This window comes from Accipiter gentilis, chromosome 27 (genome assembly GCF_929443795.1).
Source record: "Accipiter gentilis chromosome 27, bAccGen1.1, whole genome shotgun sequence".
Classification (NCBI taxonomy): domain Eukaryota; kingdom Metazoa; phylum Chordata; class Aves; order Accipitriformes; family Accipitridae; genus Astur; species Astur gentilis.
This window is the reverse complement of record NC_064906.1, coordinates 22,276,712-22,294,681: the sequence shown is the minus strand read 5'-3', so window position 1 is coordinate 22,294,681 and position 17,970 is coordinate 22,276,712. Positions and strand designations below refer to the sequence as shown.

The 17,970-nt window shown below is 39.1% G+C and overlaps 1 protein-coding gene across 1 annotated transcript in view; it reads left to right on the top strand.

Moving 5' to 3' along the window:
* Positions 1–17,970, top strand: part of ABCA13 (ATP binding cassette subfamily A member 13) — a 165,614-nt gene that overhangs the window by 9,534 nt on the left and 138,110 nt on the right. Inside the window, 9 exon segments of the mRNA XM_049830140.1 lie at positions 4,332–4,438; positions 5,513–5,646; positions 6,205–6,253; positions 13,306–13,333; positions 16,864–17,187; positions 17,189–17,227; positions 17,229–17,377; positions 17,380–17,499; positions 17,502–17,969. Coding sequence (XP_049686097.1) covers positions 4,332–4,438; positions 5,513–5,646; positions 6,205–6,253; positions 13,306–13,333; positions 16,864–17,187; positions 17,189–17,227; positions 17,229–17,377; positions 17,380–17,499; positions 17,502–17,969 — 1,418 coding nt within the window.

Genomic DNA, 17,970 nt, shown 5'->3' with positions numbered 1-17,970 from the left:
CTCTCTTCAGCCACTGCAAAAGCTGCTGCTTTGCAGGTCTTTGATGTGATTCCCTAGCCTGTTACACCCAGCAGCATCTCAGAGCAGAGGAGTAAGGAAATATTTAGGAGGCATATTTAGGAGCTCCTATGGCAAAGGACGTTTTTTCCCTGCTCTTTCCAGGATGTTCTATCCTCACCTCATCTTAATAGAGGACAGAAAAATTGAGAGCATGCAAATAAAATAAAAACCATGCAGTATGGTGTCCTATGGCCTTCCACCCACATCCACAAATGACAGTGCACGTGCATGGAAACATAATGTATCCCCAGTACTCTTAATTTCCCTGCAAGTCTTGTAGAATGTATTGCAGCTCGGACTCCTAGATCTGTTTACTAGACTTATCAATACCTAAAAGAAAATTAAGCTTAGGTTTTCTCAGACTTAGAACTACAAAGATCATGGAAACTAGTCTTTAAAATGTTTTTTCTAAGCACATTAGTTTATTTCTCTTTATTTAGCTACAAGTGGTAGCAGCCTGAGCAGCCTCACCCTGTAGGTGTGTGGGGGCCCCAAGTCTGTCTAGCATCTTCTCCTGGGTAGACCCTTCAAGACCCATGTGGCTGCTCTGTTTCCTTTTGCATCTGACTGGACTCCTGGGCTTGTCTCACTGTGTTGGGGCTGTTGCTGGAGCCTGTGACTGACCCCTGGGTCTGCTTGCTGGCTAGGGTCCTGGGGGTTGGTGCCCCATTGCTGAGGGTATGGCCTCCTCCAGGGTCACCTCAGCTCCTAGCTTGGGCCCCTGCCTGGAGCGATCCCACTTGTGATGGTCTCTTTCTTGTTACTGATTTTATTGATACCTGGGCCTCTGCGGCTTTCTAGTGGAGTAGTATCAGAAGAGCTCCTGTACAAGAGCAGGTGTGGAAAAACAAAATTAAGTAAGGTCTAAGCAACAATGCTAGCACCTGCATAAGAATTGCTTAGAGGGTGAAAGTTTTCTTTAATGATGTGTATCTTCAAATGAAAAAAAATAATTCTGCAAGACAGCTGTATGTCTGCAGCAACTTATTGGAATAGTAACCCTATATGGTCTGGGCCGGTTTTTGGGAGTCTTTGAAAGACAGAATATTTACATATGAATATAAGAATATAATAGTTTTTGTATTCTAATCAATTTAGTATGTATGTAGCACTTGGTCAATATCAGGAGAATTACTCCATTTTGTTTCCCAAGCCTCTTGCTATCAAAATAGCTTTGGCTGTTCTTGCAAGAAATGAAGCAGTAAGAAAAAACCCACAGAGATTGTATTCTGCCTTAAAGGACAGTTGGATTCAGAAGAAGACATGGTATCAAAACCATGGACTAAGACAAGTATCTCCAGGAATTTGCAGTAAAATAAGGGAATTGTTAGGGAAAAGTCAGAAATGTATTTGCTGGAGTAGGTAGTTGTTTGTAATAGGTTATAATAGGTAATTGTCATGGTAGCCAGTTAACATATTTGTAAGGCTAGAGGAGGCCACTGACGCTGGCTGCCTGTGCAAGACTGGCCATAAACTTCACTAGCCTTATCCCATGGGGAGTTAGGGGCCCAAAGACTTTGAATGGGAAATTACTGTGCTGATTGTGTCACCCTTTAGCATCCCACTGTCTTTTTCCTAATAAAAAAAGATATGAAGGATATTGCATAATTTTTTTTGAAACTGGGAAATAAGTCTTTTTTGATTACAATATGTGGATTGCAACTGTGTTGGGGCTAGATTTTTTTTCCTCTCCACTTTTTGCCTAAGTCATTTGTAACCTTATTCCAGTTTGTGCTATGAACATGCAAAGCTGTATTAGCTATGCTTGCAGTGCTTATATCCCAAAAGCAGAAGTCTTTTCTGGAAGTTTGCAAACTCTGAGTCCGAGTGTTCCCAAAGTAAACAGGAACTTGATTGTAAGTTTATGGTTATTGTTTTCTTCTTCAGCAGCAGTAAGCAATGATAACAGTAACAACTGGCTGCTGTGCTGGGTAAAGTTACTAATCTGTTAATATAATCTCAGCAGCGATTTCTCTACGCTGAGCCTATAGCATGGACAGAGCAAGAAGGGGACAAAAGCGGAGGGTGTTCATGGTTACAGTGTTTGTCTTCCCATGTAACTGTTTGTATTGGGTTTATGTGGAGGGGTTTTGGTAGTGGGGTTGGGCCTACAGGGGTGGCTCCTGTAAGATGCTGCTAGATGCTTCCCTGGCTCCAAGTCAGACCTGCCTCTGGTCCAGGCCAAGCCCATCAGCGATGGTGTTAGTGCCTCTGGGGTAACATATTTAAGAAGGGAAAACCTGCAGCGGGAGTGGAGTGGAATGTGAGAGGAACCTGTCTGCAGATACCAAGGTCAGAAAAGGAGAAGGAGGTGCGCTGGAGGAGGGGATACCCCTGCAGCCTGTTGTGAGATGGCAGGCTGTTCCATGGCCCATGGAGGGGAGTGGGGGAGCAGATGCCCACCTGCAGCCCACAGAGGACCCCATGCCAGAGCAGGTGGATGCCCCTAAAGGAGGCTGTGACTCCATGGGAAAGCCTGTGCTGGAGCAGTCTCTTCCTGAAGGACTGCAGCCCATGGAAAGGACCCATGCTGGAGCAGTTCATGAAGGGCTGCAGCCTGTGGGAAGGACTTGTGTTGGAGAAGTTTGTGGAGAACTGTCTGCTGTGGACCCTACACTGGAGTGGGAGATGAGTGAAGAGTCCTCCCCCTGAGGAGGAAAGTGGCAGAGACAAGGTGTGATGAACTGACCATAATCTCCATTCCCTGTCCTGCTGTGCTGCTGAGGTGGTGGAGAAAACCGAGACCGGAGTTGGGGTGGGAAGGAGGGAGCATTGGGGGGAAGGTGTTATAAGGTTTGGGTTTACTTCTCATTATCCTGGTTTTGATTTGATTGGTAGTAAATTAAATTGATTTGGTTTTTTTCTGCAAGTTGAGTCTGTATTTTGCCTGTGACCACAATTGGTGAGTGATCCCTCCTTGTGTTGACCCATGAGCTTTTCTTTATATTTTCTCCTCCCCATCCCACCAGGGTGGGGGGAGGGGTAAGTGAGTGGCTTTGTGGTGCCTTGTTGCTGGCTGGGCTTAAACCATGACAAATGTTATGCATATTGAGACCTTGCTTTCTGGGAAGTGGCTGGGCATCTGCCTGTTGATGGGAAGTGGTGAGTAAATTCCTTGTTTTGCTTTGCTTGCATGTGCAACTTTGCTTCACCTATTAAACTGTCTTTAGTTTGATCCATGAGTCTTCCCACCTTCCCTTCATTTTTTTCCTGTCCCATGAGAGAAGGGAGGGAATGAGCTGCTGTGCAGGTGCTTGGCTGTCAGCTGGGGCAACTCACCAGTGATGAATAAGGGGAGACTGATGTTTATGTTTAGGTTTTGGTTTTTTTAAGACTTTGGTGTTCTTCAACGAACAAATCTGCCATAATTAATGCAATTTGGAAAGCAAACCACAAAAACTAATGTTCAGTTCTTGACTAGCTTCATATTGCTAACATACATTTCTAGAGGTCTTGTTTCAGGCAGAATTTAGTCAGCAGAAAGGTTCCTAAATTTACAACTTCTCCCTCTTCCCGGGCTGTACCATGTTTGCTGTGTCTCTCAGAGGTACTTAATAGAGACTTTTCACACCTGCTTGGTGAAGTTAAATATTGTTGGTTTTGGTTTTTTTTTCTTCCTCTTGTGTATGTTGGAAACTGCTGATCCACTCTGACAAAACTGGATTCTTATTTGCATAATAACAAAGGAATACTGTATAGGAAATAACTGGTATATTTGACATAAACTTTTAGTAAATTATGGCTACAATAACAGAGAAGTTTGTTTCACAGCTAAGGTGACTGAGACTGGGATGTGTAAGCAATTCAATAGATATTTTTATCAATGCTTTCTTTAATGTGCTTTGTTTCATTTTTTGTGAGAATAAGTGTTCTGTTGCTTTAAAGATTCTTTTTTTTTCTCTGCAGATTGACTGGAAGTAAAATATAAGTATTCTGTGTCCATCCTGCCTTGTTGTGGGGTTAACTAGGAGAAGGCTTGTGGTAGTTTTGCTCTCATTTTTGCTCTCACTTTTAACTCTTTTCTCTTTTTTTTAAGAGGACATTAGTCCTCTTAGAAGACACTTCCTTAATGAAAATTGAGTGAAACTCTAACTGTAAAATCTCAACTTGTGTTTTTTTATGAAAAGTCTGATTTGACAAAACATCAGTTTTTCAACAATAAAAAAAGTATTTTAATATTCAATTCCTTGTATGTAATTTTTTTCCACCAAGCCCTTTCAGTTTTTCTGGGTGTATGGAGAGCTTGATTTTTTTTTTTATTTTTCACTTAGCATCATTGAAGGATTAGCTATGATGCCATTGGGCCAAAGTTTCTATGAAGTGGTGAAAACAACACTGAATTGAACTGCTGCATCAGTACAGGATAGGAGCTTCAAAGGTGAAGATATTGCTTCAGATTCTTTTAAGCATGCTGGGAATATATCATAGCAGTAAGTGCCTGAGCTTCTGCTAAATTCCTAATGTAAAAGGTCTAAGAATTTAACTATATTGCTGAAGTGCCAAGCCATTTCTTTATTGATCTGGCTTTTAAATACTAATAACTAAACTTCATCGGACTCTGGCAACTATTTGATAAATGAAGCATGTTGGTCTCTAATACATTGTGTTTAGAATGATCTTTCAGTGGTGAATTTGAGAGAGACTAAATCACTACAAAGGACAATTTCTTCCATTTGATAGAAGGATAGCCTCTTGTTTTGGATGTGCATGTTAAGCATTATGGCTGTTTTAAGCTTCATTCTTCTGTTATCATAAATTCTGTGCTCAGCTGAAGGGCTACATTTGCTTGTCTGCTGCTTCAGTATGGGAGATGAGTTTAATAGGAGAAGGTAGGCTGGCCCCAGGACAACTCCTCAAGAAAAGGTCAGGAACAAGTTTCATTGGCAAACTGTCTAATGGCACATGATTAGATTCATAGGTGCAGCTGTCTGCTCTGCATGGAAGGTCAGGCCAAGAATTTTATGTGGTCTAAATCCCAATTCACCTGTCAAAATGAAGGCTGAAGTGGTAAAAAGGTGATATGCTGGAGCCCTTGCATGTAGGGTAAACTTGAATGCCCTGGGTCTCCTGGTATTCACCTGGTGGTCTCCCTCTCAGCAGTGATTTATATGAAGCCCATACACACACATTTGCATGACTACGGGGAGAATTAGATGCATGGTTCAAAATGGCAACCTGCTGGGTCTGCTGGCAATCAGTATGCAGGGGCATCTCACCATTGTTGTATCAGCTGTTGGAGTATCATCAGATTAACTGACCTTGCCATACTGCTGATACAATCATGGATTTTATCCTAATAAAATTGGTGTTCAGTTATATGCCTTTTTTTTGCTTTTTTCTTTTTCAAAAAGCTGGGAACATGGTACTTGGCATCTCTTCAAGTATGAATCATGAAGAAACAACATCAACAAAAAGCAGGAATGATGTAAACAGAAGGTTTTCTTTCCTTCAGGTTTTCAGTATAAACTTTCTTTCATGGATGTTTTGTGGAATCCGCTTGCTGTGAGAGCAGAACTTGAATCCAGGTTTGGTTTTGATGATCTTCATGTTGAGAAGCTGCTAAGTTATACAGCATAATTAACAAAGGTAAATAACTTGAAAATTTCAGTGTCCCTCTACTTCATCTTTGTTCTTATTGAAGTCTAATTCCCACAGATAGTTGCTGTGACTCAGTAATGCTTCTTATGGATGCATGCTATAGGATCAATCTACTCATGTACAGCAAGACCAGTGCATCTGAAAGACTTTGGATTTGTCTTGTAGGAGTCGTATGCCTGTTAGTGTGTGCAGGAGCTCTTGGAACAGAAGCCTACTATGGAGAGCAGAATTACAATGTAATTCTATGTGTTTATATAAATGTAGTTTCCAATTTTATCTAGGGCACTCTGAGACTAAGATTTCTTTTAATGTTTTTGAACTTTTCTTAGAGTTTCAAGTTCCCCGTTTGGCTTATCACTTCATGCAAATTTAAGCAGTTTGTATGAAGATATGGCTATAAATTCTGTACTTATTCAGAATGATTTGGTTTGCTGAAGCAGTCCAAATCTTCCTGTACAGTGGAGTTATTCTTTTAGCAGTTGGTCGCCAATATAGTAGGAATCTATTTTGTTGCAACTTTGGAAATGCCTTCAATTCCTGTTTCAGGACAAGTGCAACTACAAGCTTGTGAAGATTGACTGTGCTTTAATTTCAGGTATTGTGATTCACAGCACTTGTTTTAAAATAAAATCAAGACAATGGTTCTGGGTGATTTATGTAAAATAAAGTGGTTTATGAGCTCTGTGTCCCTATTTTTTTTTTGAAAGGACTTGTTAAAAATGATCTGGAAGGTTCTACACAGGACTCAAGTTGTAGATGCAGGGAGTTAGTTTGTTAGAGTTAGCAGATCCTTGTGAGAATTCTGTGGCAGAGCTAGGAACTGGTACTTCTCTCTTTCTAACTGCACATTGGATGACTTGCATTGCTTCTGGGAGTTACAATGTTGGCCTCAATTTGGCATTGTTTGTAATAGTACTACTTGTTCATATCAAAAAATCTCCTTCATTGGAGAAGATATGATCCACTGCTATACTACAAAATAGGTGATATAGTGACTGCACAACAAAAGAACCCCTTAATTTTTCAGCAACTTCACCTTTTTGTTTGTAGTACACAATGTTTCTGTGCTTTGCATCTTTTGCTTGTAGAATCCTGCATCTGGAGAAAATGCAGTCTGTAATTCAGTATATACCTCAGTGGCCTGTTACAAAGAGATTGTTTCTGGTAGATGGAGCTTTGAGGAATGTAATAGCACAGTATTCATATTTCACTGAAGGAAAAACTGCATGGTGGTTACTCATTACTAGCACTCAAATGATGTCCACAGAATAACATGGGAAAATGGATAACATTTGACCTCTAGGAAGGCATTTGGGCTCACTTAGTTATTTACAGCAGCTTTTGAATTCCTAAAATTTTGTTTCCCACTAGTGATGATAGAACAGAACATAATGCCTGCTTCTGTGTCTCGTGTTAGGAATAAAAAATTTCCTTGGGTGTCTTACGTGTTGTATGCTACTGTGGCTGCTGTTTAAAGATCTAATTCAAGAAAAAGAGCCTGCTTAAGAAAAACATTAAAATTGTCAATGCCTGAGAAATTTCTGATGCCATCAGTTGTGCGTGTGAACAAGAAGTCTTGGTTTTAGATTTAGATGCAGCTTTATTTTTCTGGCTGGTCACTGCAAGTGAAGCAAAATGCTGAGTTGGACATATGGATTTTCTGATCTCTTTAGGTAAGGATTTGATTGAGGGCTGTGAAGCACAGAGACAGGGTTCTTTCTCTGGGGGACTATGCTTTGGACACAAAGCTATAGGCTGATGGTGAAGGAAGCAGAAGATGCCATTCCCAGAGGGGAGGGGATGGTATTGAAGAACTTGGGGTAAGTGGGAGTGTATTTTATAAGTTGGGGACTTGGATCTGTTTTCAGCAGTTTGATGGAATAAGATGAACTAGCTCCCATGAATTTCTTGTAAATATGTCTCTTCAGCAATTGTGACTTTCAGATTTGGAATACATTTATTATATACATTATTATATGGTGTGCTAGACTCAGATTGTGTGATGCTCAGTACCATGATACTCGGGAATTAGTCAGCAATATAATCATAAGGTTGACACAGATCTGGATTAAAATAATAAAAATGGAAAAGGGACAAGATATCTTTCTGTGAAACCTTTTAGTTGGAGACCTGTAATACTATAGTGTGGGTATATGTAGGAAGAACACTTGTATTAGTTGTAATTGGGTATGTGAAAAACACTTTGGTCCTTTTGGCGACATTGATAGTCTTAAATTACTTTGTATTTGCATATGACTTCACACTAAAGAATATATTGAAAGTACAAGTTTTGTTCAAGCTGCCACTGAAACTGTAATTTTGTCCTTGATTTCTAGCTTGGATATCTTCAGATTACAAATAAAAATCTTGTTTGAAAATTGCTGTTGGAAGTTAACACAGACTCTGACACAAGTTCTGTGTATTTTAGTACTGTGCATCATTACTAGGAGTAAAGGTTGTATAGGTCACATTACGGCACCAATGATAACAGTGAAACCCACTGTACTTGTGTTACCTTGTATGATGTATGTATGCTTCTTGCCTTTAATGGCTTTATAGCTGATTACTCTGGGAATTTAGTGAGCAGTTCCCTTGTTGATACACAAAAAATGGTATAATCCAACATACCCTTTAGCTGTATCAGCTAACTAAACTGTAAAATCTGTTTTAGCCTCTAAAAATGACCAAAGACTGAGTGCACAGCAGGAAGCCGTTCTCATGAGAAAACAAGTACTCTTTCAACATAATTTTCCAAAGGTGCACTTTTAGGATATTTAATATTAAGTTAGCTGATTGTTTATCTTCTGGGTTGATGAGGTCATTGGACCAAAAGGTGTCATTTTTGTCTTGTGGGTTTTGTTTTATAGCATGTGGCTGCATGGAGTCAGTACTGCTAGCTGTATTACCAAATATTGATTTACTTGTGCAACCAAGCCTGCAAGGCACCTCTGAAACTTCAGGATAGTTTCTGTAGCCTTCTTTGTAGGATGGGTTGATTGATGCTACCCAATTTTGCCTGTATACCACTACACCTTCCTTCATGATGGTGGAGTTATACTGATTTACTACAGCTGGGCATCTGCCCTGTCAGTTCATGTGGTAAAATGCTCATCTCCATCCAGATGGAGTATAGAGGAGTAGTGGCATGTGAGAGAACCCAAATGGAATTACCGCCTTGGGGTATGGGACTCATTACAGGAACCAGGAAAATAGATTTTGAGGATTGCACAAGACTTTTAGTATGGGATGTTTGGAAGAGGAACCAAAGGCAAGAGGAAGTGATCTAGGTGGTTTAGGGAGGAACAAGTATGGTGAAACAGAAATAAGGTGGTGAAAGGGGCTGCTTGCATATAAACAGGCTTCTTGGTCAATATGCTTGCCTGGCCATGCCCTGCACATGACCACTGCAGGCTGTCCTGCCTTCTCTCTAAGCTTCATTTCTCTTTTCCTGAGTGAGAACTCTCAATTCTGTGTGCAAGTGTGTGTGTGGGGGGTCTGCATGCAGCAACTGGAGTCAGACCATGGGACGTATAGGCGACCACAGCAACAACTGGAATGACTGGAGTAAGTGAAATCAAGTGCCAGCAAATGGGGTGGGCCTGTGTGTCCATGGTGCCAGAAACTAGAGTGAGTGAGGGTGGGTATAATCAGTGTGTGATTGCTAGTGAATATCAGACTGGGATAGCTGAAGGATGGGTGAGATGGCCTGGGAGGTGTGCACTTCTCTGAAAGTGAGGAGGAGTCAGCTATTAGAGGAACCAGGAGGTCTGGGTCAATGCCAGACACCACAGGGTTTAGGAGTTGACTGAGAGACCTGTGTGTATATCTCCTATGTGTGAGTCACTGAGGAGAGCTTAGGGACCAGGACCAGCTGCTAGACAGACTGAATGTCCAAGAGCAGTTATTGCAGGGATCCACTTAGGGTGTGAACAAGCATATCTGTATGAGAAGCTGGAGCAGAGCTGCAGCCTTGAGGGCTTGTATGCTCAGGTGCCAGCAACTGGGGAGGGGGACTGGGATCCAGGGGCAGCTGCTGGGCAAACTGGGTGTCTGGGCCCAGCTGCTAGGGGGAATCTGCACTGTGTGTATGTGTGTATATATATATATAGATGTATGTATGTATGCCCTCCAACAGACCTTTATCCTGACCAACCAGGGAGGTGAACAGGATGAGGCCATTGGTGCTGTTTGTGTTTGTGCAAGTGCTATGTGTGTTAGTCTGTGGTGATTCATGTGGCTGGCCATGTGAAATTACTGTGTACGTGTTGGCTTGTGTGCCTTGTTAGCACTGCTTGGACCTGGGGGCATGGAGCTACAGCAGCCTCACCTCTGTAGGGCTACTGGATGTGGTGACTCCCTAACATGACCCAGTAATGTTTATGTGTTTGTCTTTTGAGAAGGGTGAGATTAGTTTTGCTTGGGAGCTTAAGGAATTAGGCCACCGTTCCATGTTTCAGTAGAATTTGCTGGCTAAATCAACAGTTACGTATGGAAAGAGTCTAAGTTTATTTACAGCATTCATAGCTAGATACCCACACAGGACCTCATTTTCTTATCCTGAAAATAGTGAAAGCTCACTGAAGTCATTGGAGCTACTCTGGTAGAACTGTGAAAGGCACTAGGGTCATGCTTTTGCTTATGTAAGAACACTGGTCTCTTCTTTCTGCCCTGTCTTGATGAGCCTTTTCCAGTGGTAGTGTAGGAGGGGAGCAGCCTTTGCTCCTCAGAAGCACAGAGTGCAACTGTGTACCTATTTTGTACAAAATGATTGAGTGCTTTGGGCAGGGATGTCATCTAAACCAAAGTGGCACCTTTATGCCTCTAACTGCTGTATTTTTAAACCATATCATGCAGTTTTCTTTCCCTGAAGGATGCTTCCTACTGTACTGTCCCTGAATTATTCTGTAAATTAAATATTTTCTTTATGGGGTGTGTGTGGGAAATGTTTCACAACAGCTTTATGTAGCCTGGAAAAACTGATGTCCTTTGCCCAAAGAGACAGATTTATTCATCTAGACATCAGCAAGCTCTTTGTGGAGCTAAATCAGTTATGTTGTTATTTAATGTTTGTTTATTAATTTGCATAAAGCTGCAGGTGCTTATTTTGGGGGATAAAAAGTACTTGTTAAGTAGAGTATTTGACTTTTTATTCAGCAGAATTTTGGTCTAACTTTACTTTGTAATTTTCTGTGTTTTGACGCTTCATTGTGAGAATTAATATGGAGAGTGAATTAAATCTGTTCCTTCACCCTGAGTTCATTTTTAAAGTGACAGTATAGTCATTAAATTTTAGATGTTGATGAGCAATGCTTCCTATGTATGCAATGATGTGCTTACAATGTTTGAGAAGACCATGAGACTTCCACAGGGCTCAGATAACATTGATGTTTTAGCAATATACATGTGCTGTGGTAATGGCTCAGAGGTCACCTTCAAGTGAAGTAACCTGATCCAGTCACTAAAGGAATCTGTAAGTATTTCTGAATTTTTTACATGTTTAAATCTTGCAATGCCTTACATTACTATTACACAATGAAATAAATTAGCAGGGGTTGTAGCTTGCTACTTAGTGTTTGCTATTAGTAATAGAAAATTGAGGTTTGAAAGACTGCTCATTTAATCCATCTTATGTTGGATTTCAATATCATCAATATTACAAATCTAAAAAAGCAGGACCAAAGTGTAAGGTGAATTTCTCTTTTACTTGTTTCAAATATTGCTTTCGTTACTGTGAAAGGTCCTGCTTCTGCAGAAAGTAATGCAGGGATGACAGAGCCTGCCAGATTCAATAATAGATGATTGTTTGGGATGGCAAGAAATAGAAGAGCAGCTAACAAAAAATTATGCTTATTGCTATGAAGTTAATCAATTGCTGAGCACAGAGGCACCATCTGAGGAGGATGTCCATTTCAGCTCTTGTCAGAAACAGCTGCTCTTCTCACTGCATGTGTCTTGTAATCTTGTATCTTTTAATACATAAAGAATCTGACTGGTACCAGCCTGGAGTAGGGTATTCTAACCAGTAACTGAATAGATGAAAAAGTTAAACCCCTACTTTTTGCTTTTGACTACCACCCGGTGTTAATTTCTATAAGCACAAACAGGAAGGTGGAGGAGGATTTTCTTAACTTGTTCTTTTTAGGAGTAGTAGTATTTGGGGGGTAAGGGTGGAAATAGGCTGAGGATAGGCAGGTATCTAGGATTCTAAAAGCCTATTCTCCCTTTTTATCTTCTTATGTGCAAGCATATTCTGCTACTTCTCAGCCTGCTTCCCAGTACCTCTCTGGTACATGCTGCTCAGAATGCTTGGAAACCTGGATCTGAAAGGCTCCTGGGATATGCAGGAAAACATTAAAGAGAGGGTAGTTAGAAAGTGCACTGGGAGGGGTATTGCAGCCTCAAGTTGCTTTCTGAACACATAAAGTGGTCACTGTTCCTTTATTTTGGCAGAAAATCCAATCATCTTTTTAAATTGATTGTCATTTGTAATGTCTCAGTAATTCTACTGATTTCAAGCTTTAATGGTGTTAGAGTATATTAGAGACAAATCTTTATATCAATAAAATGCTTTAAAATAGGATTTTATTATTCTTGCTTGGCAATGTAAAGCATGAGTATAATGAGTTTAATGTGAAGCTGCACTTATACTGGACAGATATCCTAGTTCACGAACTTAAACATGCGTAGAAGACAGCTATTTACATTACTTATGTGTATGAGAAACATGATAGCTTAGTTTGCTATTAAAGAAGTAAAACTATTGGCTCTAAGCATTCAAGAATCTGTCAGGAATTCTGCAAGCTGCATTGGCAGCTGGTGTTAAATCCACAGATATTACCAACATCTTAGACATAAGAAAATCTGACATGTTTTCTGTTTCTTTTGCTGTTGGCCAATGGTCGATTGTTTTCCCTCCTTCCATCTTTATAAATGACTATGAAATCAGCAGGAGGACTAGTTTTACATTTCCTTTTTTGAGCATCAAAAACACTGATAGAGATAAAAGGTCTCTAGGAATAGAGGCTTGTGTTTAACATTGAAGAGCAAGAAAAGCTCAGTGCTCCTCTTGTGAGGTGGGGGTTTTTTAGTGCAAAGGTGTTTTTCAGGACAAGAGGAAGCATTTCTTGATGATTGTTTTCAATTTCAAAATATTACTTTTTGAACCAGAGCATTTTGTTGGGGGTTTTTTAAAAGGCTTTTTAGATCCTGCTCACAAACCTGTGTAGTAGAGTCTAGTCATGCTTAGAGCGATGTAATAGCTGTGCTGCTGATTTCTTTAGCAAAAGACTGTGATATTAGCCGGTCTGCCTCAGTTCTTCCCTGTATGCATAAAAGCAGCAATAGAATTTAGCTAGAGATTTAAAGAGAAATGGCATGTGTTCACAAGGTAATTTGACTTTGAAAGAAATACTGGTTTAATCGTGGTAGTCTTGTTTTCTGTGTCATTTCAGGATTAATAATACACTTGAAGAAATTTTGTTTTTGAGGGAAACCCATACTAGCAGGATTTAACAACTTTTGTCAGCTGGACATGTGAGGTAGCTCAATACATGAATGAGGAAGCTGGCTCCATGGGAGGTCAGTCAGGTGAGGAAAGAGCTACTGCACAGCACAAGCTTTATCCTCATGTTTCCCTGTCTTTTTTAGAGTACGGTATTCCTCAGAAAGCAAAAAGGTGATGATTTTTACATATGTGAGCCTGTTTGTGTTTCCATTGAGCTTATGATTCACCAGCTGATTGAATTATTATCAAGGCAAACTTATACAGAGCCTAACTCTGGTAAATAGCTGTGGTTTTAGTGCCAGCTGGAAAATTTTTGGATCGTCCATTTCTACTGGGAAAACTCCAACTGGTTGAACCTTGTTGGACTCTACTTTTGCAACACTATTGTGTCAGGAAGGCTTCTTAATTCCAAGATACACACTGGAGACCAGACTAGCTGGTCACCTAGTAGAGGTATTTCTAGGCTTGTTTCATATTAGGCAAGGAAATAATGCTTGATTTCCTTCATGCCAGTTGTCTTGTGATATTCCAGATGTCCTGACCCATGTGCTCTTAACTTTCTTGGTTTATACTAGTTTTTTTTCATTATTTGGGGAAAATTTTGAAATATCTGAGACTTGCGCTGAGGAGTGGGAGAACTTCCATTTCAGAATTTTTTCTCATTAAATATTTGTGTTGCTCTTCTCAGTGTTTTAGTGGAGCTCTGAAGCAGGGCACAATGTGGCTGACCCAAACAGTTCCAAAAAATTATCTTGCCCAATATCACCTATTTGTTTTCTTTAAGTATTCTCACCATGGTCTCAAGTCTTCCATTTTTTGACCACTTACATTTCCAGTTTCTGAAGGATTTAGGTTACTGATGGAGTTTAAGCTAGTTTTGGGATTTGTGAAAGACGTTGTTTTTGCTAAAGATCTGTTTTCCTAAACACACTTTTTTCCTCTGCTCTTTTTCTCTGTAGAGCTAATCACAGATGTTCTGAATACCTCATCAGTAAGTGGGCAGCTAAGGAATGTATGCAGAAACACTCAGTACTTTAATTAAAGAACTGTTAGTGAAATGACCTGTTCAAATGTGAATTGATTGTACAGGTTATGTAATCTATTACAATTCCAGATATTTCAGTTATCTGGGCAGTAGTAGTGAATTACTGAAATTCCAAAGAAAAAGAAACATTAAAGTTCATTTCAGTGCTGAGTACAGCACTAAACGTGCTCTGGTATAATAAAACTAATCTTATTTGACTTAGTTCTTCAGTTCATGTATAATTCAAAAGATATCTTCTGTTTTTCCTTTTTTCTGTAAGGAATTGTATTTGAATTTTTCTATGAGGAGTTCTGTAAGAAAAATGCAGATGCTCCTTACGTAGAGCTGATATTTACTGTTTCTGCATTTCATTCTTTTAAATCATTCAGTAGAACCAACATCAAACGCTTTAATAAAAAATTGCATGTTTACTTCTTTGAAAACGTATGTAATGTATTTCTCTGCACACATTCAAGTCCTGCTAAATTTGGTAGGACTTATTCAGGTTGTTTCAGTAGGAGTTGATTAAGTTGTTCATAAAAACATTTTTTGATCTGTCTCTTGATGTTGAAATTTTTATCTTCTCTCCAGATGGACTAGAAGTATCTCTATGTTCTAGACAAAAGCTCAGTTTGGAGATCATCCTAGGTCATTACTTAGTACTTCTGCAAGACTTACCAGATTATTCCTCATTTATTTCCTGGGCATGAGAAGGCCGAACTAGTCAATGTACTTTGTTTAACCATTTTCCAGGAAACCTTTATCCCACTTCCACTTTGGACTTTTGTAAGTCTTGAACATAATTACCCTGCCTCATTTCACCAGATGACTGGTGTTTTTCAGTATTATTGGGAAGAAGTGTAACTTTCCTTGAAGGATTCTGTCTTTGGTGACTGTCATTCAAAAGCATTAAAAAAAGACATCTCCATCTCTGGTATATTATCAGCAGTAATCAAAGTGGTAGACTCCTGATGATTCCAATATATTGTTACAAGGGCTTCTTGTCACTAAGTTACTTGTATTATAGCCCTGCTAATGTCTAGATGAGCAGTGAAACAGAAGCTATTTAATCATTGCTGTTTAAAAAAAGAAGAAAATATCCCTCATGGAACAACTTTGGACTAATTATTGAGTGCTGACTCTACTATTAAGTGCTATTAACGATTTACTATGCTATGCTGGTGATCACAGCTGTTAATAGATAAGAATACTTTCTAAATTACATTTCTGGACCTTGAACTTTATTTTTCATTATGCTGCTATTTAGGTCTTTGCTAAATCAATCCCTGGTTTAACCAGTCAAATGGAAATAACCACTATCAATGCAGTGAAAGACAAAGAATCAAAAGTTTATAAATGGCATGATTTGAATATTTCCTCCACTGTTAGACAAGTCATGTTGTGCTTTTCAGTCAAGCAGAACTTGACAGGAACTTTAGCACCTTGATTAAAATGGGCTCTAGAAGCAAAGAACTCCTGGTTTGGGCTTTCAACATCTTAGATATTCTTGATATCTACAGTAAAACCAAATTGGAAGTTAAGGAGTAGAATGAGAAATGCTATCTTGAATGTTTAATCACTTTTGTGGTCTTTCCCAATTTTGTTATAAAAATCAATGCAGACATATTTGCTAGGGCAAAGATTTGGATTTGGTCTTAAATACTGTTTCTAGAGTATGCATGATTTTCTCTTCACAGTAACAAAACACTTCACTAACAAAATCACCTGACTTGTTTGGGTTTTCTTTGCTATACATGCAGAGGTATTTCTTTGATTTGAATAGGTCTAGGAGAGAGATTCTACATGGGGAATGATTCCCCCCCCCCCCCCCCCCCCCCCCGCCGCCCAGTGTTTGACATCTTGGTTTCTCTCCTGTAGAAGCCATTCCGGTAATTGACACAGAAGTTTCCTCACAAGATTTTTAATGTTCTGTGGTGTTCTGCATTTTGACTATTAAAAGAATACATTTTTAAGGGGAAGGTATCTTCAGTTTGAGACTTTTGCATTGGAATGCCCCTTTTTCCCATGCACCTCAATCTTGACCAGTTTTACAGAGCTAGTAAACATTTTGGCTTTTGATAAATAGTATTGACACAATGGAAACATCAGTTGGAGCTTTCCAATTTTCACTGTGATTTCATGTTTTGGGTTTTTTTCTGGATAATAAAATAGTAGTGTTCAGCTATCAGTTGGTCAACTGGAATGTTTTAGCTTTCAATAATTATGACAAAAATAATTCTTCAGAATTCATGGAAATTTAGAGGGTTTGATCCATTTTATTGATAAATTTCTTTCTATAAAATAATTAGTCTGTGGACCATAAAAGCTTTGCTCTTTTTAGCAGCTGAAAATGTGAGGTACTTAAAGGTGTTTGACTCTGTGGCTTACAAGCTTGATTATATTGCTGATAAATGCACACTTCTTTAAGCTAGCTGCCTACAATCAGGTTTTGATTTGAACGTGGCTGTGACTTTTCAGTGAGTTTTGTCATATTGAAAACCAAAGTGATTGTCAGGTTTTATAGTGATTAATTTGTGACTAGTATTTAAATGATATTTGAACTTGATTTGAGTTAAGTAAATAAAAATAGATTCTAAAATTATAAAATATATATTTAAACAATTCTTGTCGGCCTGCTAGGTAACTAACAAGAAAAAACTCATGCTTAATTTTTCAGCATTTTGACATCTTTCAAAGAGTTTTTGAAGCGGGAAGGAAACTTAAGGGTTTCTGATGAAAAAGACATGGATCATCTTTTTCGTCTTGTAGAAATCATAGACAAAATTATAATGCTTGATTTCTCAGCTTCTTCATACCAGTCTCTAAACAAAAACGTCTTCGCTAATACAATTATGTGGATGAAAATTTTTGCTGAGGGGAAGGAATGTGCCACCAATTTCTCAGTAGCAGTTTCTGAACTCCATAATGAGCTATGAAAAAATTTCCAGCCTCTTCAGAGATTCTGGGGAAAAGAGAAGATAGGTTTTTGGCACACAGTGAAAATTGTACTCTGAGCTTGATTCTAGGCTGTCTCATTTAAGTGGAAGAGGAGGAGGTACTGGAGACCTTATCTGGAATTATATTTTCCATTGCGGAAAATAATATCTGTAATAGAAGTATGTTATTGTTCCAAAATATCCTGACTGATTGGCCGAAGTTAAATAATGTTGCTTTGAACCATGTAAAATCCTTAACTTCCCAAAGAATCTCTATGAGGTTGGATCATTGACTGATGATCATGTCACTGTGTCTTTCAGCACAATTCATGGAGTGAGTAATGCCTCCTCTTTTCTACTCTCAAATGCAACTTTTATATAAAAGTACAACAATTAGGAGAAATTGTGAACGATTTCTTCAAAAACATCCCAAAATTAAATAGTATCAGTGTGGCGTCATTTGTTTCAATACTTTTCTCCCTGTATCAGAATGATGATCTGGTCTTAAATATCGAGAGCAATAGCACTCTGTTAACATGTCTTTATGAGACTTCAAAAGATATTTCATCTTTTCAAGTATGGCATGACTTTCTAGATAGGGATCGAGTTTTTGATTTTCTGTCTGAAACTTTTGATCGTCTCTGGAACTTCACCAGTAAGTCTCTCTGTGACAAATTTCTAATCATTTACAACTACACAGAGTTTCAGGCCCAGTCTCTTGCACAGAAAGGAAAAAAGGGGATACAAGTTGTCTATAGCACTCTGAGCAACCTTAAAACTTCGTTTATAGATGAAGAGCTCCAAACAGCTGCCTCTTGTTATTTTGAACAGTTTCTTGATATCTCCCC